The 21,573-nt window shown below is 37.6% G+C and overlaps 1 protein-coding gene across 12 annotated transcripts in view; it reads right to left on the bottom strand.

Moving 5' to 3' along the window:
- Window positions 1–21,573, bottom strand: part of DNM3 (dynamin 3) — a 170,556-nt gene that overhangs the window by 122,444 nt on the left and 26,539 nt on the right. For 8 of the 12 annotated variants that reach the window (XM_051624811.1, XM_051624818.1, XM_051624812.1 and 5 more), the window contains exons 5-14: window positions 21,315–21,413; window positions 20,251–20,411; window positions 17,331–17,473; window positions 14,688–14,823; window positions 13,280–13,347; window positions 12,714–12,852; window positions 11,354–11,440; window positions 9,196–9,266; window positions 6,298–6,346; window positions 4,647–4,676 (exon numbers count right to left, since the gene is read on the bottom strand). In XM_051624811.1, coding sequence (XP_051480771.1) covers window positions 4,647–4,676; window positions 6,298–6,346; window positions 9,196–9,266; window positions 11,354–11,440; window positions 12,714–12,852; window positions 13,280–13,347; window positions 14,688–14,823; window positions 17,331–17,473; window positions 20,251–20,411; window positions 21,315–21,413 — 983 coding nt within the window. The remainder of the gene's footprint in view (window positions 1–4,646; window positions 4,677–6,297; window positions 6,347–9,195; window positions 9,267–11,353; window positions 11,441–12,713; window positions 12,853–13,279; window positions 13,348–14,687; window positions 14,824–17,330; window positions 17,474–20,250; window positions 20,412–21,314; window positions 21,414–21,573) is intronic. The other 4 variants (XM_051624813.1, XM_051624814.1, XM_051624817.1 and 1 more) reach the window with 1 other exon arrangement.

Genomic DNA, 21,573 nt, shown 5'->3' with positions numbered 1-21,573 from the left:
GGTTATTCCCATGTTAGAAAGAAACTGAAGTAAGAGGCTATGAGAGAGGGTGCTGTTGAACCATGGTGCCCTCATTGAAAATGCGGTGGTGCACCCTATAAAGCACCTATCAACATACAGGAAGCACAGGCAGCCAGGCCAGCACGCTACTAAAAACTGGCCTGGAGACACATCTTAGAGAGGGTAAAGGATTTGAAGACAGATGTCACAATGGGAATAAAGAGGTGGTTTCTAGAAGGAAACTGGTGAGAAACATCTAAATAGCATGTTCAAGAACCTTACAGGTGATGAGCGCTTAAAAGGGAAGAGAAGTAGCACTCTGCTTTTTCCTTTCAGTGCTTTCCCTCACATTCCCATAGGCTCTGTAGGATGTTAATCAGAGTAAAATTTTCTCAGATTGACAGGAGCTCAATTATGGTAGAGGTCTCAGAACAGACCACACCAAGATTTTAAAATCTAAACTATACAAGCCATTTAATAGTAATGAAGCTTTTAATGATTCAAATGTAGGAACCACATTGGTTGCATAGCTCCAACAGACTGTCTTGCTCCAGTCCAACAGATCTCCCCATAGGTGCACAGCCATTGATGACTGGGCGTGGACAGAAAAAAGCTGACTCGTTAATACAAACATTGGTCACTGTCTTGTAAAGGAAGGAATTTGCCAGTTGTTTCCTAAAAAAATCCTGTGTGGTGAGGATTAGATTCAGCTGTTATTTCCACACAACACTGCATGGAAAGCAGGGTACCAATCTATTGCAACATCTTGGGTACATGTTTTTTCACGTGCAAATGTCTAGACCTGTTTATCTATAACCCTCTGGGAAAACAGGGTACTATGTTCTCTAAAATACCATGAACACTACAACAGATCATAATTATGCAAAATACTTGCAAGCAGTTCCAGGGGACATCAAGAGATGAGCTTAGTGTGCTAAGTCTCATGTTCTTTTCATTAAATTATCCCTGTTTCCCAGACATGTTTTGTTAACTACAAAAAGCTACACTTCCAAAATACTTGGTGCCAGTGTTATGGTCAGGCGGGAGGGAGATGCTGGATCAGGGCATAAGTAGAAAACAAAGTGAGACCAAGCAACACAGTTTTACTTCCAGATAAGCTGAATTACACCTTTGAGTCTAGCCATTTTCTCAAAAAAAAACCAAACAACCCTCAAGCTATATTTGAGAAATAAGTGTCCTTCCACGGGAAATAAGCAGCAAAGGTTTTGAGAGAGACTTTTGACAGAAAAAATGTCCAATGAGGAGTGTTTTATTGATGGAGTTTTTTTAAAACTACCGTGCTAGCTATGGTGTATAGTGCTGCAGCGTGAAAGATTAAAGTAGCGTGTGTCATTTTTTTCAGTAGTTCATCTTCTGTTTGGTTTGTATTTAAGATATCTGTTTCAATATTATATTTCTAAATGTCACTCTGTGCAAACCGGATATTAGTGACATGAGTTATGAACTTCAGGAAGGTGAAAAATATGGGCATTGCCAGAAGCTAGTGAAGACAATATTCTGACCGGTAGTTGGACTCCATGTACAGGATGAACAAGAGATGACACAGTTCCTTCCTTCAAAGTCCCGATACCTAATCTGGGTGACTGCAAAATGAAACTTAGAGGGTACAAATGCACATGAACAAGCCAGAAGGAAGTAAATTTCTGATAGTTCAGCTGCACAAAACCTGAATCATATCTGTTGTTCTAGTTCTCCACCACTTCATGGATAAACAGGAAAGTGGGATTTGACACAATATCTTATGTATTTCTGCATTATTTATTCATTCCATTAAATCAAATAAGATATTTGGTAAAGAAATACATTAGAGAATCAGAAAGTGCTCCATTTCTTTAAAAGAAGTATTTGAAAGATGAGTGAGAGATAAGTGAAATTGAATGGGTAGACAGAAATACAAGTGTGAAAATCATAAGACTGGCTACTGCCACAGCAAGACAAGCAGCAGCGCTTGCCAAGTTACCATGACCCTCTACTGAAGTTGTGTTAGGTAACTCCATTGAAATAACTTTTGGGATACAAGTCCCAGCACTACTCTAGCTTCTAATTGCTGTCAAACAGCATGTGTTACCAAAGAGTAATCACATTGAGAGAATAAAAATAGCAAAAACTACTCTGTGAAGCACCCTTACAAGCTTTTGGCTCTTTGGGTTCAAACGTGAAGATTTGTGTGCTAGAGCAAAAAAGGAGCAACAGATGAGGAAGCCCAATGCAGTATTTTACTGTGATTTGCCAGATATCAGAGCATGAACTCATCAGATCCATTTTGATACTGAAAATGAGATCGTGTGACACCACTTCCACAAAAATCACTGCACAATACATCACAGAAGTGGCTTAAGTCCTACATACGTCTACTTTAAAGAAAAATTTAGTCTATACTGAGGCAAAGCAATCAGTAGTTAAAAAATGAAATATGCTTCCAAATGTAGTTAAGTAAAGATTGAGGTGATTAAGTCAATCATGTTAACCTAAAAAAGAAGTATAGTTAAGGATCATGTAGAACAGCATTACTTCTCAGGTCTTGGTACGGTTAAAATTCAACAGCACCATGGCTCATTTGATGACATCTCAAAATTTAATATCATGTGGTCATCTATGGGCTCCACCTCTTCTACAGAAACACCTACATTTCTTATCAAAACATGTTTTTTCTTGACCACCTCACTGTCTGTGGCACAAGTTTCCATTTCCATCTACTTGCTTAAAACAAAATAAATCTGTAAACACATTTTTTTCCAGGGTCATGCAAGGTAACAGGTTTAAGTGTATCTGAAGAAAAGAGGCAGCAAAGTAGCTACGATGCAGGATTAAAAAGAAAAAAGAAAAATAAAAAAGAAACATAAAAAAGGGGTTACTATGGAAAAAGTTAATTAGCACAACAGTTCAGGCCAAGTGATGGGGTCTGAATGCTGCTTGTGTCCAGAACAAGTTAATCAGATTGTGGGCATAATGTTATAAGAGTCAGGTCGAACAAAGCCTTCAAACCCAACCTCCAAATCACTTGGACAGTGACTGGAAAATCAACGTTCAGAATAAGCCTTTTCTCCAATTACAGGGTCTTCTTCAAGCACTGCAGTATATCTTGCTGCAGACATAAAACACAAAATGAAATTTAATATAAATGAAACATGATCCTCTGTAATTTGAGTATCTTGCATTCTCACACACCGGGATATCAATTGGGCACATGGAGCAATGACACCTTCATCTTCAAAGGTTTATCATGAAGGGGAGCTTTAAACACTACATTTTAGTCACCAAAACAAATCTCAACACACAAAATACACAGTTAAGAGTCAGTCAGCTTTCAGGAACCAGATCTTGCTAGTGTGCCATGTAAAACCAAGCATTACACTGATTATTTCAAGCAATTTAGAAGACAGACTAACCTGTGGCTTAAAAAGAAACTTTGTGCAGTCAGGTCAAAACCTCAGGCGGTAACAAAAAAAAGACAAACAAAAAAGGCCAAAAATTAAGCATGAGAGGATAAATTAGTAGTAGAGGAAAAAGGAGCATAAACATGTTAAAAGGAATTGGCATTATACTTCTTCCAAAAATTATTATTGTGCTCATCTTACTTCTGAGATATAAAGAAACAGTTAATAGTTATCTGCATCATTCCAGTTCAAAGGTAGCTACAAAAAAGAAAAGCAATGGACTGCAAATGAACATCCCACTATTTTGGAAAAACCTAAAGAACTTGATCTCCCAAGAGATTAAATTCAACTGCTGTTAGAATCACTGCCACTTAGTCCTGTTTCCTTTATTGAACATAAGTTTAGTTTGTTTCTTTGAAATGATAACTAATAAAATCTGATGATGTGGCAACAAACTGGAGAAACCTATAGGTTTTCATCATACATTTTGCCAAAGAATGCACACGATACAGAGATTTACTTCTTACACCTAAACATCACTAAACCAGGAGTGACTTGTTATAAAATTAACCACTGTTTAGACAATTAATTCTAATTAGTAATATTAAAGGTGTTCACATATTTATTTACTCATGAGATGGAAGGGTTAGAAAATAATCAGTTCATGATATATTGATCCTCCTGGTGCTATGAAAAGAATGCTAAAAAAGGCTTTAAATATTTCTAAGTTTATTAACAAAACTCACTTTTTCTATCAGAAGGAATTCCTTTACATGAACAAAATACCACAAACAGTACCTGTAACCCATAACCATCATGTTCATTTATGCAAGCATTAATGTTTCATTTCGGTTACCAGAAACTTTTTTGTCCACCTTTTAAAAAGAGGTTTACTATAAATAGAGGCACTTACATCAGATAAAAACTGCTTTCCAGTTATATAATAAAATAAACACCAATTAGTCATTTTAGTTTGAGAAATTCATTACATTATAAATATATTAATGTTATTTCAAGTCTTCTACGACATTTTAAGTTACACTAGTTCATACTTGTAACGGCAGGTTAGTAGCAGTTAAGTGATGAACTGCAATTATACTTTGTTGAGGAAGTGTTATAGACAAGGCAGTTTAACATGAAATAGTCTAGCAGCAAATATTCAACAGATCAGTGTGTTAGAGACAAACTTTGCCCTCTGAGAAGCTAAATGAAAAAGCAACAATAAAGCTTACAGAACTTAGCTCGTACAATTTGCCTTGAAGGCGGTAGATTGGTTCCCTGAAATAGCAAATTGCAAAAATGAAGTTTTATTTCAGAAACATTTTCTCATTCTTTTCAACCCCAAACAAACTTACAAACATCTGTTTATTATCTTTAAAATAAAAGGTTCAGCAAAGTCCTTTATACCAAAAGTAATGAAGTTTTAACATTTAAAACACCAAGTTTTTTCTCCACTTCTTTATGGAAAGAACATTCACTTAATTAAAAAATCATTAATTTTATTTGTGTATTTTTGAAGAGTCAGATAATTGGTCCATTTTCCTTTTATGGGACACTCCAAAGTGATGACGGTTGTTGTGTTTGACACATGTTCCAGCACAGCTAGATAAGAAGGAAATCCCTCCTCAGAGGGGAGAGACTAGTCTTTGAAGCTATTTCAGTGTTTAGACCACTCAATTTTTTCATTTTACTCCAAGCCATATATTACACCAAACTGCTACTCATGCTGGTCAGGCTCTGGGGGACCACCACATCCAAGTTGATGGATTAATTTAACTAACATTTCAAAAATAACTAGCAGTTTTTTGGTAGAAGGAAGAGAGTGGGTCTCTGTTCGCCAAGAGATTACTAAAATTCAAAAAAATACTAGAACTCATCTATAGCAGCAGAATAGACAACTTTCCTAAGTGTCAGGTTTATCACCTTAGTGATATAAACTCAGTGGTCACATTGGAAAACCTTCACCTTTCACCTCCTGAGCATTGTTTTTGTTGCACATAAAAACATCAGAAAGACATTCAATACTGGTAAGTATTTACAGAAAATTTAGTTGTCTTATTTTTACTAGATTTTTTTCCCTTTTAAACCATGTACTAATTCCATAACATTTTTTTGTTTGTTTTAGACTTTGCAAAACCTTTAAAGTGAGCAGGAACCCTCAAAGTTGTAGCATTTCATTATTTTTACCTCACACACACACAAAAAAAAGACTGATCCTGTGAAGTACTGAGCACCCCTCAAAAGAAAAAGCAAAAGAAAGCAAAGCCCATGAGCACTTAGCATATCGCAGAATCAATCCCATATTCTTATGTAATAAATAGAAGCCAACAAGTAATTTCATTAATGAATCTCTGTGAAAATGCTAATTAATCAACCGCTTATTCTATGTTTACTTTGAGAGAGGTTTACAGTCAACATCTTTGTCAAGTCAACTGAAAGTTTTCGGAAGAGGTAAAAGCAAATCTGCTTTTCCTTGCTGTATTGCCCCTTCACTGCTGTAAAGTTTTGAATATGTAAGAAATCATAAAACAACCATGACAAAGCACACACAAGCAAGTACTCACCAGCATTTTGGATTCTGAAATTCACAAGTTTGCAGTTAACAACAAAATACATTGATGTGTAACATGAAAGATTCAATTCACTAAATGGCAAGGGAGGGGAGACACTAACCAGCAGTGCAAGCAGTAGCCAAAATATGAAACAAGAAATTATGATAACAATGAAAGTCAGGTGGCTCTGAAAAATTCAGTAAAATAATGTGATGATGACATATTTTACATATGTTTGAAGCAGAAAAGGAAAACGATACACTTACAGCAAGTAAACACAGCCAAGAAAACCAAACAGCTTGGATTAACTTGCACATGCCATTATCCATTCTCTGTTAGGTGCCTACCTTATTTCCCACTGCACTTTTGTTAACCTGACTGCTTCTTTGTTGGGCACTAAGGGAAGCAGAGGAAGAGAGTTATACTGAAGAAGCTTGAACTAAGCCAGTTCCCAAGGAATAGATTTTAGCAGTAATAGTTACTTCTCATTCCACCGTAGACAGCTAGAGTAACAAAGAAACACAGCAAAATCATTGCATGTGTGTGCATATTTCAACTACTTTTTCTTGCAGTATAAGAACGCCTGCCTGGATTTGCCTGCTTAGGACAGAGAGGACATGTGCAGACAGCTCCTACTAATCATCTCCTCTGTAATAACATCCTACTTGGATTGGTAAAGGTTACTAAAAGCACAGAGAAATTATGGCTCATGTGGGTAACTTTAGAAACATTAGCCTCTATAAATATTCAAATGAGACAAAAAGCAAGCCATTTCTGTTACTTAGTGTAGTAGAACAAAATCCTCCCCTGCTGGAGGCTTCTCAATAGCTTTGTCTTGACAGTTTGTTTTGGATATTATTCTAATAGTTATATGCACTTTGAGGGTGTAAATGTAACCAATGGATGAAGCCATCACAAAGCTGGTTCAAAAGGCTAGAACCATATAAGAAAGGAGCATATTTGAAATTAAACCATATTTTAAATATTTGCTCAATTCTTGAACTCTGTAATCCCAGTTTCTGAAACAAAACACACTTCTGTCTCAAAAAACATAAAAGTTGCCATTAATTCTAAACGCATTTGCATGATGTGGTGGTTTGTGTTAGGCCACAAAATTAAAATACTGCTGGAAAGAGTAAGAAAACCATCCAGAGAACAGGCTTTGGCTACTCAACTGCCAGAGCAGTCACTGGTGACAGGAAGTTTTGCTTGGATTAGATTATACTATTTCACCAGGCATTGATTAACTGAAGAAAAAAAGCATACATATTAGATCAGCTACAAATACTGCTCTGAAAGATTAAGAAAGGAAGCTGTGCGTGGATCAAAGCCTATGGTCCAATCCTGCAAGCGTTTTGTGCACAGCTGCTGTTGCAAAGATTTGAAGAAGCACCAAACTCAGCCCCACCCCAATTCTTCTCCTGCCCTTCAGACCATGCTCTATCAAACCTAGCAGTCTGCATGCTATGAGATGATCCACAGGATATTTATTCCATATGCCTGATTACTGAGCTTAACTCCCAATCACCCAGATCCTTTTGACCAAATAGCATGGCATGTCTCTGGTGTATCATCTGAGTCACATAAGCCTTAGTGCATAAATTATGATTAAATAACCTTCTCACAGAAAACACAAGCCTAACTCCTCACCAAATCTGTTCTCTAGTTTGAGAATCACACAAGATGGCTTTAGGAAACCTAGTTGTCATTCTTTCAGCTTGGTTTTGTTTATTTAAAATTTTATCGCCTTAGGATATCTGCTTAAACGCCATGCACAGTGGCTGGGGATTTCTAGATCTCAACTGGCAAAAGAGGAAGCAGCTTTCCCAAGAAACTGAACTTAGGTACTGCAACTCCTTGGAAAAGACACAGAGTGAGGACCACAGACTGAACTACAGGCCCTAGCAGCAGCATCTACGAGCAGGATTTTTCCAGGGGAGAGACATAATGAAGTAGCTCCAGATATACTCCAGAATCCAAGACTATAAAACATGGAAGGTCCTGACTAAACACAAAGGTAAGTCTTTTCACAATGAAGCAAACATTGGAGCAGGCTGCATAGAGAGGCTGGAGAATCTCAGACTTTGGAATTTTTCCAGATCTGATTCGAGAAAGCCCTGAGTAACCTGGTCTGAACTCAGCATCGACCCTCCTGAGCAGGAGGTTGGACTATGTGACTTCCCAAGGTCACAACACACACCATGAATATATATGGAGTGTTTCTAGCATCCTTTTCCTGTCAGAAAAGGATGAAGAGAAGTAAATAACAGGCAGGTTGTTATCTTGACCTCTAGAAGGCCAGCTACCATTCCTACAACATCCTGTCATTTGTCAAGAGAACTGATAAAGGTATCTGCAACCTGCAAACACTTATGGAGAAAGTTGCTCAAACTAAACACACAAACAGAGCCTGGCTTTGCCTTCTCCCCTCTCAGCTTACTGAACTCCATGTTTTAAACCCTCAAGGCACACTGCCAAAGATGTAGACCTTCCTTCACAGAACACTGTGAATAGACCATAGTATAATACATACTGTGGTGCCAAACTTTGTTGCCAGCTTCCCACATGGATGAAACCTGTTACGATTCCAAACACTGTTATGGCAAATACGGCATGAATATGAACTGAAGGAACATTTATTCTTCAAAGAGTGAAGACATCTTTAATGTTTTTACTACTGTCAAAATGTTGGTATGAAGCCCCTGAGGCACAAATTGCTGGAAGCTGAGGGAGAACATTCTGGAGAATATTCTCACAGCCTTTTCAATTAAGTGAGTAGAACGTCAAACCAGGCCCTGCAGGGCATTCTGCTACTATTATTCTCTACAGCCAAACAGCAGGCACACTTATAATTCAGTGACATCCATTACTCCGAGCTGAACGGTTTCACACAGAAATCACAGCTCCCAAAATATGCATTATAAACAATGTGGAAAGACCACCAATATTATACATTTCTGTGGTGCTAAAATGGATACATTGAGGGCATTGGCCTTCCAAAGCTGCTTCCTAAGATGCATGTGATTCCAGACTAAACCAAACTTCCGCTTCAGTGAAGCCAGTCTTGTGAACTGGGGTAAAGAAACCCCTACAAGTAGGACACAGTTCAACACTGTCTATATTGAGAAAGAGCACCCTTCTGCACGTTTGGGACTTTGCAGCTTGCATCTTCATTTATGTGTTCTGAACTTCGTAAAATAAAACCATAACAATATCTTTGTAAAAAAGCTTCTATATATACATACTTTGCAAAGCCAATGAAGTCTTCATGGTTGGTGTTAATGTAAGAAACCTGGATATCAATCAACAGCAGCACCTATTAGGGGAGACAGGAAAGCAAAAAAGGATGGGTAAGGTGGAGGAGAGAGATTGACAAAAAAGAACAGAGAAAAGAACTTTTGAGTTTTCTGCAGTACTGAATTTTGCTTTTGTAATCGTTCAAGCCAAAAGCAACAATATTTTCTAAATCCCACCACTTCTGTTTGTGTGCTTGTTTAATAAGCGAGGCTACAGAAGTGCTACCCCCTCTTATTTTTTTTCCTGACAGACTTCAATTTTCACTATCTTGGCCCTTGTCCCACTTCATTAAGATCAATCACACATGACCAGAGAGAGCTTATTAATATATAGCACAGATTCTAGCTCTACATTTTGCAATTTAAGCAAAATTATATTTGTAGCAATCCAGCCAAGCCAGCAAGGATCCTGAAACCTAAGATCAGGGTACCTAAATTTTCCTTAGGTACCACAGAAAGTAATAGGTAAGTTAGCCCTGGCCCAGAAAATCTACAGTCCAGGTACTAGACAGCCATTCTGGTGCTCACATTTGGCTTGACAGATGGGCTAGTCAATGAAATAACAGAATTAATGGTTTGTGTACTTATCACTTGCCAGTCCTTCAATAGCCCAGACAGAATTTGATTTGAACCTGATAATCTAACTCGATAGCCGAACTCGGCAGAGGAAAAAAAAACTAAGATAATAAAGAAAGCTCACTCTAACCCTTGAACAACTTCTTCAATGTGTGTAAGACTGCACTTGCCCCCCATCTTTTCAGACTTCCATCAACAGGGAGCAAGAAATAAATCCATTGCTACCAAATGGTAGAAATTAATTTCTTCAAATATACAGAGTTATTTCTGTACAGCTCCTCAAACATAGCATCACTCCCAAATTCTTCACAATTTCCAGAAGATATTAGGTGTCCCAGTCAGAGTAAAAGATTTGGGTGCAGATCTGGGTCTAGCTCTTACCTTTGAAAATATCCTCACTACTGTTTTGATTTATTAAAGACAACTGCAAACAGCATAAATAATTATGTGAATATGTGACAATAACCTATTTAACCAATTCTTAGCATTTACAGAAAGCTGGTATTTTGTGCTTAGTTCTTAGAAATTGCCAGGTATGTGCACACAATGAAGAATAGAATAATAAAAATAAAAGACTCAAGTATTCTAAGTAATTAGTATCTTCCAAATTTTGAAATAACTGAGTGTGCTAACCAGAACTCCCCACAAGTACCAACCCTAAATAAAATTTTTTTAAAAATTATTTTAAAGACTACATGCACAGCACAGATTACATGAAGAGAAGCAGACAAAATGTATTGCTCCCGGGCTTGCACAGGGACAAAACTAGAGAGGCAGGAGTCTGGAACAATTTAGGAGCTCTGCCTAGCCCTTCTTCCCCAGATTTTTCCGTTGTCACACGCTGCACTCTCAAGACAATAATTCCTGTTTCCACTTCCAGTGGATTTTCTCACATGTAATCTAAGCTTTGAAGTTTCCTGGATTCGGAGTGCTTAGCTGGGTGATGAACATCTAAACAAGTTTCTCTGAATTTTATTTTTTTTAACTCAAAGGGAAAACTTGTCACTCACACAAAAGTCCCAAGTACAATTGCTTGTGGGCCTCACTATAATTAGAACCCAGGGGATGGGTATGTTAAAAAAAAAAAAAAAAAAGCAGAGAAAGTAGAAAAAAGGCTGAGTGCTTCTGTGTGCATTTGTGTAATCATTAGTCAATTTCCCACAACAGTTTTTGTGACACAGCTAAGAAGATGACACACTGTGGCACAGGAACAACCTAGTGCTACTTGAAACCACCAATCCTAATCTTGAAAGGCCAGATTAGATTTTCTGTAACAATTCTAGTCTCCTCTGTCAAAGCTCAATGGTAAAAGTGCAGTTTCTATCCACCTATAAAATACGGAGACTGCTGGGAAGACAGAAGAAGAGAGAGGGAAGAAGAGAGAGGGAAGAAGAAGAAAGAAAAAAAAAAGAAAGAAAAAGAGAAAAGAAAAAAGATAAATATCTTCAATTGTCTTATTGTACTTTGTACATAAGAATTTTCCTCCTTCACATACTTTCCCCAAACTGCTAGATCTCCTATTTATTCTCACCTGATTCTTGGTTTTCTCTTCTCTTTCACGAATGTAGCTGGCAACAATTCTTTCTGTTTCCTCACACAACCTTGGATATGTTGCCAACTGAAAAGCAAGATCAATAGAAATTTACACCTGCAGGGAGGCTTCAGCAGAATACACACATGGGAGCCTCCAGCTTTCCTCTGTGGAAGAAAGTAATTTTTGTAAATGCTTGGGCTAAAAGTTAACTACACTACAAAGCAAGCCTTGCTTGCTGTTAATGGTCATTTTTCGGGGGGGGGCGGGAAAAGGAGTTACCTAAACCTGTGGATTGTTCGTGTGCTTTCAGCTCCATGAAACATTGAGGAAAAGACACTTTGGACATGTGAACCAGAGTTTATCTGCCTTGGGGTGAGGTTTCTCCATGTCTCTCTCTCCTACTGTGCCTAATTCCAGAGTGGCACCTTAAATTATTTCCAACTTTCTTATTCTTTGAATGCTCCACCTTGTGGCAACATCTTTACATCTCAATAATGATACTTGAAAATGTGAACAGAAAAGCACAACCCTAAATTTGAGCAACAATACTGGGAAAAGAATCTGGACAGCTAATTCAAGTGACGTATCTTCCAGAATTTGACAAAAGTGAAAAAACCTGGACACTTTGCTCAAAATATTGCAGTGAATCTGTTTCTCTATGATCTTTGTAAAAAATATTGTCACCCTTTTCTGTTTTGGGGAAAAGCTCCTTTACCTGCTCATAATTACAAAAAAAAAAATTGCATTAGTCAGTAAAACTGAGGTTTTGTTCTAAGAGTATACACCAACCCAAGCACATACTTAAGGAAACCCAAATACTCACAGTAATGTCATGTTTAGTTTTGATTAAAGTGCTTCTTAACTTAGTAGACTTGCAGGATCTCAGAGTTAAAAGTTTAATTGGCACATGCGAATTTTTCCTTTCCCTGATAGATTTGGGACCTTTGCTCTAGGGAAGTTTCACTGTTTATTTCTCTTATGAGCACTGGAAACCTTTCAAGTACAAGTTTTTTTCTGATTTACACATCCATGGAATTGCTGCCTATGTTCCTTTTTCAGTACCAATGAAAACATGGTTTTAAAGACGAAACTGGGGGCAACTCTTAACTCAAAGAAACTCTCACCCTAAGGTACATATATACATACATTCAAAACATAGGAAGCAAAAAATTAACATTTCCAGCACTGCATTATTTTGAGAGTTTTGCAGAAGTTGGAATTACTTTAGTGTCTTCCTCTGTACATCAAGTGACTAGATCTGAAATCTCTTCTAATACTGTAAAATGCAACACAGGCTTTATATTATCTAGTATGCTATTATATTATACTTACATTACCAGATCCATCTGCAATTTACCTTTTTAGTGCACTTCTTAACAGTGTTGATTAACTCTTGCATCACCAGATCCACACTTTTTAAGCAAGGTCCTTTCAGCTTGACTATCTGTTTTTTAACAATGGCTTCAAAAGCCATATCTGGAGTAAATAAACCTGTTCTGTGGACATAAAATAATATGTAAGACAGAAATTAAAACATCATGCAAAGAATATCTTTTCACTGTGTCTGCTACAACACAAGCTGAAAGTTTTTTTCCATATCAAGACATAGGTTTTCCTTCCAAAACTTATGATTTTTCAGGAACGCATGCTTCACACCACTGCAGAACAACCAGAAAAAAAGTCACTGATTTTTCCCTGCAAAATAATTTTCCAGCACTTCCAGCTATATTAAATTTCTTTGGGCAAATCAACCGTTTGGCCAAAAATAGCTACCTGAAAAAAAAGAGGTGTAAAGGAGTGGAAGGAAAAAAGTCAGCTGCTGGGAGCAGTGAGTTAGTAATATAGTCTAGCAGTCAATAACCAGTGTGTCCACAGTTTGTCCCTCTATAATGTGACAGGGCTTGACAAGATGGGAGCACTTGCCTGATACCATGTATGTTCTTGATGGCATAACTTATTTCTCTCCGCAGTTCTTTCTCATTGAATTCCATCTAGAGGAACAAAAGTGTAGGAGATCATATTGAAAGAAGGTTTTCATAAAACAGAAAACATTACCTCTCACTATATAATTGGAAAATAGGCAAGTTCAACTGGCAAAATATTAATTTATAATTATGCTAAACAAAGCATAAGTATTTTAAAACATTTTAACGCTAAGGCTACAAGCAGCAGTAAGAATTGTTCAAAATTATGCACCATTCCATTACTGATATCCCAACAGCTGGAACGATTTTGCAGAGTTGATAGAGTACACCAGAAACAGAATTTGGAAGATGTAACTTTTATTTTTTCAGTCTGGTTTCCTTAAGTGGTGCAACTTCTGTAATTATGGCCTGTTTATACTCCCCTTCTCATTCTACTGTTTTCCAAACAAAGGTAAAGATTGAGTGATCTTAGTTATGAAGTCATAAAGCTTTTCTTTAAGTTCATTGAAAGCTAGCTAGCTGGAAGAAAATTTAGTGTTGTCACAAATGAAAGGGCCATTACCATAAGCTTAATTGTCACCTGCCCTGTTGGACTACTAGTTGACCTACCACATTTGAACTTTGGAAACAGCCACAACCCTATATGGTTCTTACCCAAATGAAAGTTAGGGGATGTCAAAGCAGTCAAACATAAAACAGGTGGAAATTAAGCTTAGAAGAAGCTCGAAAGAATGAGAACTAGAGACACAGTAGAGTTCATGGTGACTGGAAGCTGAAGCCACTGCGGCAAAAGAAATACCAAATATGTAACACAAATTCATGGGAAACCAGGTTTCATTACTTCACATCCCACTGGAACTCTGTTTATTCTGTTAGCCAAAGGATAGGTAAAGTAAGAAAAGATGTATCAAGAGGAGAAATTTTATCTCCAAACAAAACATTTGCTTCTGCTCCACCTCCACCTATGGAAGTGCAGAACTGAAAGCTGCCTTTGGTTTAATGCATTGAATACAGGAAGTAGATAACACAGAAAATGGCTATTTTCTGTAACTCTAATTTTAATAGGTACTGGCTACTTGAACACAAATTTACCAACTGTAGTTGCTGGCCTGCTCCATCTAACCAGAAGGAAGATGCTATTTGTGATAAAACAGTAATATATGATAGAAACAGTATGAACTTAGACTATAATTATAATGTAATTCCTGTATTTCAGAATTCTTACCATGTCTCAGTATCCAAAACTAGAAATGAAGGCAAATAGCTCAAGTATAACTTAATGTAATTTATCCCATAGTTAAGAGCATGTTCTCCCAATAAGATTTTATCTTGGCTTTACTACTGTGAGTATGAACATAAGAATACATAAATAAAACACAAAACACAACAAAAAAATGGATAAATACCTTCACTAGTTCAAAAGGAAAACGTTCATGGAAAATACGATTGATTTTGGCACCTCCTGAAAGTTCTAGTGTATCAACCTGATCTCCTGATCCTTCAATTCTTTTTTCAAAGTCCACTGAAAACTGTTGTACCATCCTAAATTTCAAAGGGAAGGGGAAAATAAACAAACAAACAACCATTTAACCATGTCAACTACCAACTCTTACTTCAGCACTACATGACTACTAGTGCATATTAAAACACATTAAGAATTGATAAAAGCATCTATAATCAATGGCCAAGCTGCCAACCCATAAAATCCATACCTACACAAACACCCCTGCACCCTTCTCTCTTGTAGAACACAAATCAGTGTATTATTTTCCTTCTTAATACATTTTGTTGTGTTTTGGTTGTTTTTTTTAAATACTGTATATTAAACTGTTTATAAAAGTCAGCTACAAATACAGGTATCAGGCTACATTAATGCTTTATCAACTACCACAAAATTGTAAACACTACCAGTACACTTCTTATGAAAATTTAAAAATAAGGAGAAGAAAAAGCTATAGCAATCTTTTTAACAGAATAAGCAAATAAAAGTCCTAATGTTTATGCTAAAATACTTACTGTGTTTTAATAGAAAACCACATCCATATTTAGATGCTGTTATAGAAACTGCAGAGCTCAATGCATTATGAAACTTGTTCTCAAGAATCAGAGGAAAGGGTTCTCATTATGTTATTACAAGAAGAAAAAAGGAAAACGTGGAGAAATTTTACTGACAAAATAAGCTAATTTATCCTATAGCACCTACTTATAATGAAGAAAATAGAAAAATCTATGCAGTATCAAGTAGGATGACTTAGACTGAAATGGAACTAATTTTTTTTTCCTTTATAACACGTTAAACTAGGAGAACAAGCATGAGATACCAGTAGCACCTAACAATTCAGGACACACGTGTGTTTCTAACAGTTAAGTCACCAGATATTCAGAGTGAACAAAAACACGTGTGTTGTATTGTCATGGAACAGTCAAAGGTGATGTCCCTTTGTTTTCACAAGTACAACATCTGAAATAATGTCATCAGGGACAAACCTATGTCTACTCTTTTGGACACAACTTGTTACAAAAACAAGGAGTAAACCAGAGTCTTCATCTGGGTCAAGAAAGCCTCTCTAGTTCAAGTGACCATTTTCCCTTCTGAATCCCAGGCTCCAAATTCCAGAATGAATCCTACCCAGAACTCACACATTTTCACAATCTAATACTATTATCATCTATCCTGAAGAGAACCAAGAAGCCTGAAAACTTTTGAAATCAGAGTAGGAATGTGGCAAAAGTCATAAGAAAGAAGAGCTAGGTACATTTTACATCTCTTTTTCTTCCTTAAGATGCTTCCTCTTCATGGCAGTCCTTTTCAGATCAAGCAAGGAAGCTGCATAAAGCAAAGCAGCAGGTGCTAACTGGGCTTAAATCTGAAATACCAACATTGCCCTTTTTCCTTAGTGTGAAAACCACAATAAAGACAAGACTGATTCCACTGTCACTTGATTCAAACTCAGGTGAACAGTCTTCTCTGTTTCACCGCTTCACAACAACGCTACCATAGTCTTGACAGACAGACTTATTTTGTGGATAAGATCCAAACTGGACAGCAACTTCAGCAGTGAAAAGCTTTCTAGTTCAGAACTTATGATAATAATGTAGCCCCAGAAATCGTTGCAATTCCTCTGACAAACAACAGTATTCAATCCATGACTTCTTGAGCCCAAAAGGGTCAACATCTGCCAGCTCAGTTTTAAGACAAGCACACCTCCTGTTCTGCTGCTAGTTGTCAGATGTGTGCTCAGAGAGGCAAACTGCCAGGAAGAGGTTTGCACCCACCCCCCAATACACTACCACTTGAATATAAGAGTGGCTGCACTACAATGGAACCAGTGCTATATCATGACAGTCACCAACAATAACTGCCTAGAAGAACAGAGCAAGTACACAGAATATTCCCTGGGCCTCAATAAATTACTGTTCATAGATTCCATACAGCAGGAATTTGTCCTGGTACTCACTAATCTTAAATTTCTTCCCCATCCCAAGAACCAGTCTACCTCATTCTGAAAGCAAAGGCATTTTTAGTATCAGCTCCTGCAGCAAAGAGCTCTCTGGCTTAGGTGCACATCACATGAAGGACTATCACTGATGATTAATTTTGATTTTGCTGTCTTTCAGTGCTTTTGGATACCCAAGTTTTTATATTGGAAACGGAATGATTCCCTCTTCTCCTTTCAGACACCTCATCTTACAGATTTCTAACTCAATGCCCTTCTTTTGCTTAAGGTCATCTTTTTGTCAGGTTGAAGAATGTGTCCCTATAATCAGAAGCAGTTTTTTACCTTTAATAATCTATGTTGCCCATCTTTATACCTTTTCCTGGTCTGCTTTCTTTCTTTTTTAGGATTACTGAAATTAATTTTGTAAAAATTCTGTTGAAATCGTAAATAAAGTGTTCAGTAGCATCAAGCACAAAATTGCTTGGAGTTTGCATGTAGAATCCTTTACTGTATCCTAATCTTTAAATTTAAATCCATCAGAAAGAAAGAAAAAAAAACCAAAACAAACCTACACAAAGTGGAAAAGTAGACAAAAGACTAGACACTCACTGCAACAGGGCTTTTGTTGTTCTGGTTGGATCTTCTGGTCTGAAGTTTTTGTACACCTCTACTTCGTGTTCTATAGAAAGCAGCTGGCCCTGGAGTTTGCTTCGAAAGGTTGGCAAGGTATCCCGAATATGATTGGTAAGTTGCTAAAAAGCAAATAAAAGTCCTTTAATACTGTTAATAAAGATGAAAGCAAAAGCACAACCATTTCCTTTTGACTGCCAAGCATTATCAGCCTTGACCTGTGCTAGTATACCAGTGTATTTTCTTTTGATCTGTGAAGCCATGGAGACTGTTGAAGAGCAACACAATATCACTTTTGCACACACATTATAAGGAGGCTTAAAAAATTCCTTTGTCCTCTCACTCACTGAGCTCTGTTACTACACACACATTTAGTTACACACAAAAAAAATGATATACGTTATATACGTAATTTGAAATTCTCTCTCACCCTTAGCGCTGATGCCACCACCCCATTTTGTTGTTTTTCTCTATATACTTGTCCAGCATGATGACACCTTCACTTTACAGTCACAAGGAAATGTGGAAGAGATTCTGAGCGTCCATAGCCCATTGAAAATAGAGATGGAGGGAAGTATAGATGTACATGTCCCTACTTGGCACTCTCCCACAACTGGCAAAAATCAGCTCCACGTAATTTCTGCTCCCTTGTGCAAAGTATACTAAAAGGAAGAGATTTTGCCCTCTTCTTAATGACTATTAAACACTTGATTTTTGCCTGAAAGAGGTTCTGCCACGCAAGACTATCAGTTTTCATTTTTGAAAATATATCTAAAAGTACTGGAAAATAAATTTAAGGAAAGTAGAAAAAGGCTTAACAGATGTGTGTTTAACATACCTCATTTACTTTTGCACATATATATTGTAATGTGTTTGGAAAGCACTATTTATGTCTTACCTGTGCCATAATTTCTCATGCATTGTACCTATTCCTGGTTAAAACCAAAGTGGATTTATTGCATTATGCTGCAAACCCTCTTCCCAGCCACTGTCAGACAAGCTACGAATTAAGAATGTCGTATACCAAAACACATAAACTCAAAATAAAGGTTTTCAGCCCACAGACAAGCACAAAATCCAAAACTGGCGTTTCCCTGGAGCACCACCTTGTGGATGCAGCGACACTGAAATACTACCTGAAATCACAAACACTAATAGGTCCCTATTGTCTTGGGGACAAAACTTACATCTTCTTCCCATATGTAATACTCTGCACACAGTAACAGCAACAGAAGACCAACAGTTCATACTGAAATAGGTAAATTTATGAAACAGTTCACAAAAAAGTTCATAGTACATAAAATAATGCAAGTCAGGACAGGTAAGTCAGTCCAAAGGTATATGCAGCTCTTGCTTCAGTCTCAAAACTAAGACATGTGGAATAAACTTTAAATATATAAAAAGAGACAAAACATCCTAAATATAGACAAAAACTGCAGGATACAAGGAAGTTCTTGCATTCTGCTGATTATTTTTGTTCTGAAGCACAAAAAAAATAAATTAAAAATGGCATTAGCTTTCTTTCTGAGCAAGCCCAGAGCATGTCATAACCTAGCTGTCAAGTTACAGCTGCACAGTCCCTGTAGCAAGAAATCAGGCAGGCCAGCCACTTAGTCTCGTACCTTAATCAATAACTTTTCAGCAGTTTCCAGCTGCTACCCACAATGGACAAAGCAGCATACTGGTTCTACAACAAACTACAATAAAGTGTAGATTTTTCAGGTTAAAGTACAGACATACAATGAACCCTCTGGATACATGATTTCTGAAAACTGTTTTTTTTCTAATTTCTAAATTTAAAATCTAAAAATCCTATTAAAATAGAAGAAATGTGATAATTTTCTGTACCTAGACACACACAAGTCTATGGGGCCTGATGGGATCCATCCTGGAGTGCTGAGGGATTTGGCAGGGGAGATCACTAAGCATCTCCACCATTTATCAACAATCCTGGTCAACAAGGGAGGTCCCAGATGACTGGAGGCTGGCTAATGTCATGCCCATCTACAAGAAGGAGGGTCAGGGGAACTACAGGACTGTCAGCCTGACCTCAGTACCAGGAAAGATCACGGAAAGGCTCATCTTGAGTGAGCTCACACTACAAGTGCAGGGCAGCAGGAGATCAGGGCCAGCCAGCACAGGTTTACAAAAGGGAGGTCTTGCTTGACCAGCCTGAGCTCCTTCTATGACCATGTGACCTGCCTTCTGGATGAGGAGAAGGCTGTGGATATTGTCTGTGTGGTAAGGCCTTTGACACTGTCTCCCACAGCATTCTCCTGGAGAAACTGGCAAATCATAGCACAGACAAGTGTACTCTTCACTGGGTAAAAAAAACTGGCTAGATGGCTGGGCCCAGAGAGTTGAGGTAAATGGGGCCAAATCTAATTGGCAGCTGGTCACCAGAGATGTCCCTTAGGGGTCATTTTTGTTCAATATCTTTATCAAGGACCTAGATGAGGGGATTGAGTGCACCCTCAGTAAGTTTGCAGACAACACAACACCAAACTGGGTGGAGGTGCTGATCTGCTAGAGGGTAGGAAGGCTCTACAGAGGGACCTGGATAGGCTGGATCAATTGGCCAAGGCCATTGTATGAGGTTCAATAAGACCAAGTGCTGGGTCCTGCATTTTGGTCACAACATACATTTGTTGTTCATATACAGTATTCAAGAAAACAGGGGAGTGCAGAACTCTCAGTACAAGTCAGAAACTGCATCTCACAGTAGATTTTCACATGCTACATGTAATATATATCTTTGTTTATTACATTGTGAAAATCAGGCAGGAAAGGCAGGAAAGAATAAGTGATGTTCACTGACCAACATTCCTTTTAATAAGGATTTTATATTGGTTCTATCATTGTAAAAGCTCCCTTTCACCACCAAGGCTTCAGGTGTTACCTGGTTTAGAACCTTCTGGAGATACGGTGTTCCCATCCGATCTGCCATGTGCCTGTATGCTGGGTGAGAAAGAAAAAATTTCCTTTCTGCTAGAAGAGCTGCCTTTATGTCCTTCTTCCCATCAATGTCTTTCTGGCTTCTGTTTACGACACCAATATAACCTAAAACAACACAAGCCCAAGGTGTAAGTCAATGCAGCTATTGCCTGAGCTACTGAATTCACATTAAGTAGGATTAGGTTGCCTCAGTTCAAATAAAACTTTCCAATTTAGGCATTTCAGATATTGTTTACAAGTACTGTAATGACCTTAACAGTGTCTAAATTGTTCATCCTGTTTATGTACAACAGATACAGTTCCTTTTAAATTATCATTTCAAATACAGAAATATCTGAAACTTTGGTGTACCCCAAAGAAACCACTTCAATAACAAACAAACAACAGCAAAAAAAACAAACAAACAAACACCAAAAAACCACACATACAGGTCTACATAGATACATGATACTAACAAAGTACAGGAAAAATGTCTTCTCATCTGCCAGACCAACATGCTGCATAGGAGGAGATGGTGGTTTCATCAATAAATTATAACTACAATCAAAGTTCTTGATATTGTTAACAGTATGAGCAACTGTGGCAGTAGCTGCCAGAACAATCATGTGGAAGATTTCTGGAAGGGGTCAAAACTTGGTTTACAATGAGATTACCAAAGCCCCGGTGCTTGCTTCTGCCATGTGCAAAGAAAAAAAAAAATATTCTTTTGTTGCAAGCAACAGCACCCTGGCACAGAAGGAAAAATTGGCTAAACAACCTGTGCTGACATTTCTGGCTTCCTCTGGAATATGCAGTGTATTTTCCAGGCCCAGAAAAAAAAAAAAATCATTTTTTTGCAGGGTATTTTTAGCACAGTTGCCTTTTATGTTTGCTGAACAGATAACAATAAAATCTAGGAACTCACCAAGTCCAGCACAACCTTTGATTCACCTCCAGGACTCCCAAACACCACCCTTACCCAAACCACCTTCTGGATTGCAAAGAATATAGGCAACTGAACACTCTCACCTCTACGAAGAGGAAATAGTCTGTTTTCTAGAATTTCTCTTGCATCTGTTCCTTCATCCATCAGATCCAATTTTGTGATCACACCAATGGTCCTAAGGCCTGACCGAGGTGGAGGCAGGAGGAAAAAAGATAGTGAAAAAGCATTTATATTCAGGAAGAAAAATTACATCTAACAATAGGTATATGACATTCTCAGAGCTTGTATCACACAATACCAGCTACAACTGCAAGTTGTAGTATGTCTGAAAAAGAAGAGATC

This window comes from Apus apus, chromosome 7 (genome assembly GCF_020740795.1).
Source record: "Apus apus isolate bApuApu2 chromosome 7, bApuApu2.pri.cur, whole genome shotgun sequence".
Taxonomy (NCBI): domain Eukaryota; kingdom Metazoa; phylum Chordata; class Aves; order Apodiformes; family Apodidae; genus Apus; species Apus apus.
The sequence above is the reverse complement of the archived record's forward strand: the minus strand, read 5'-3'. Positions and strand labels throughout refer to the sequence as shown.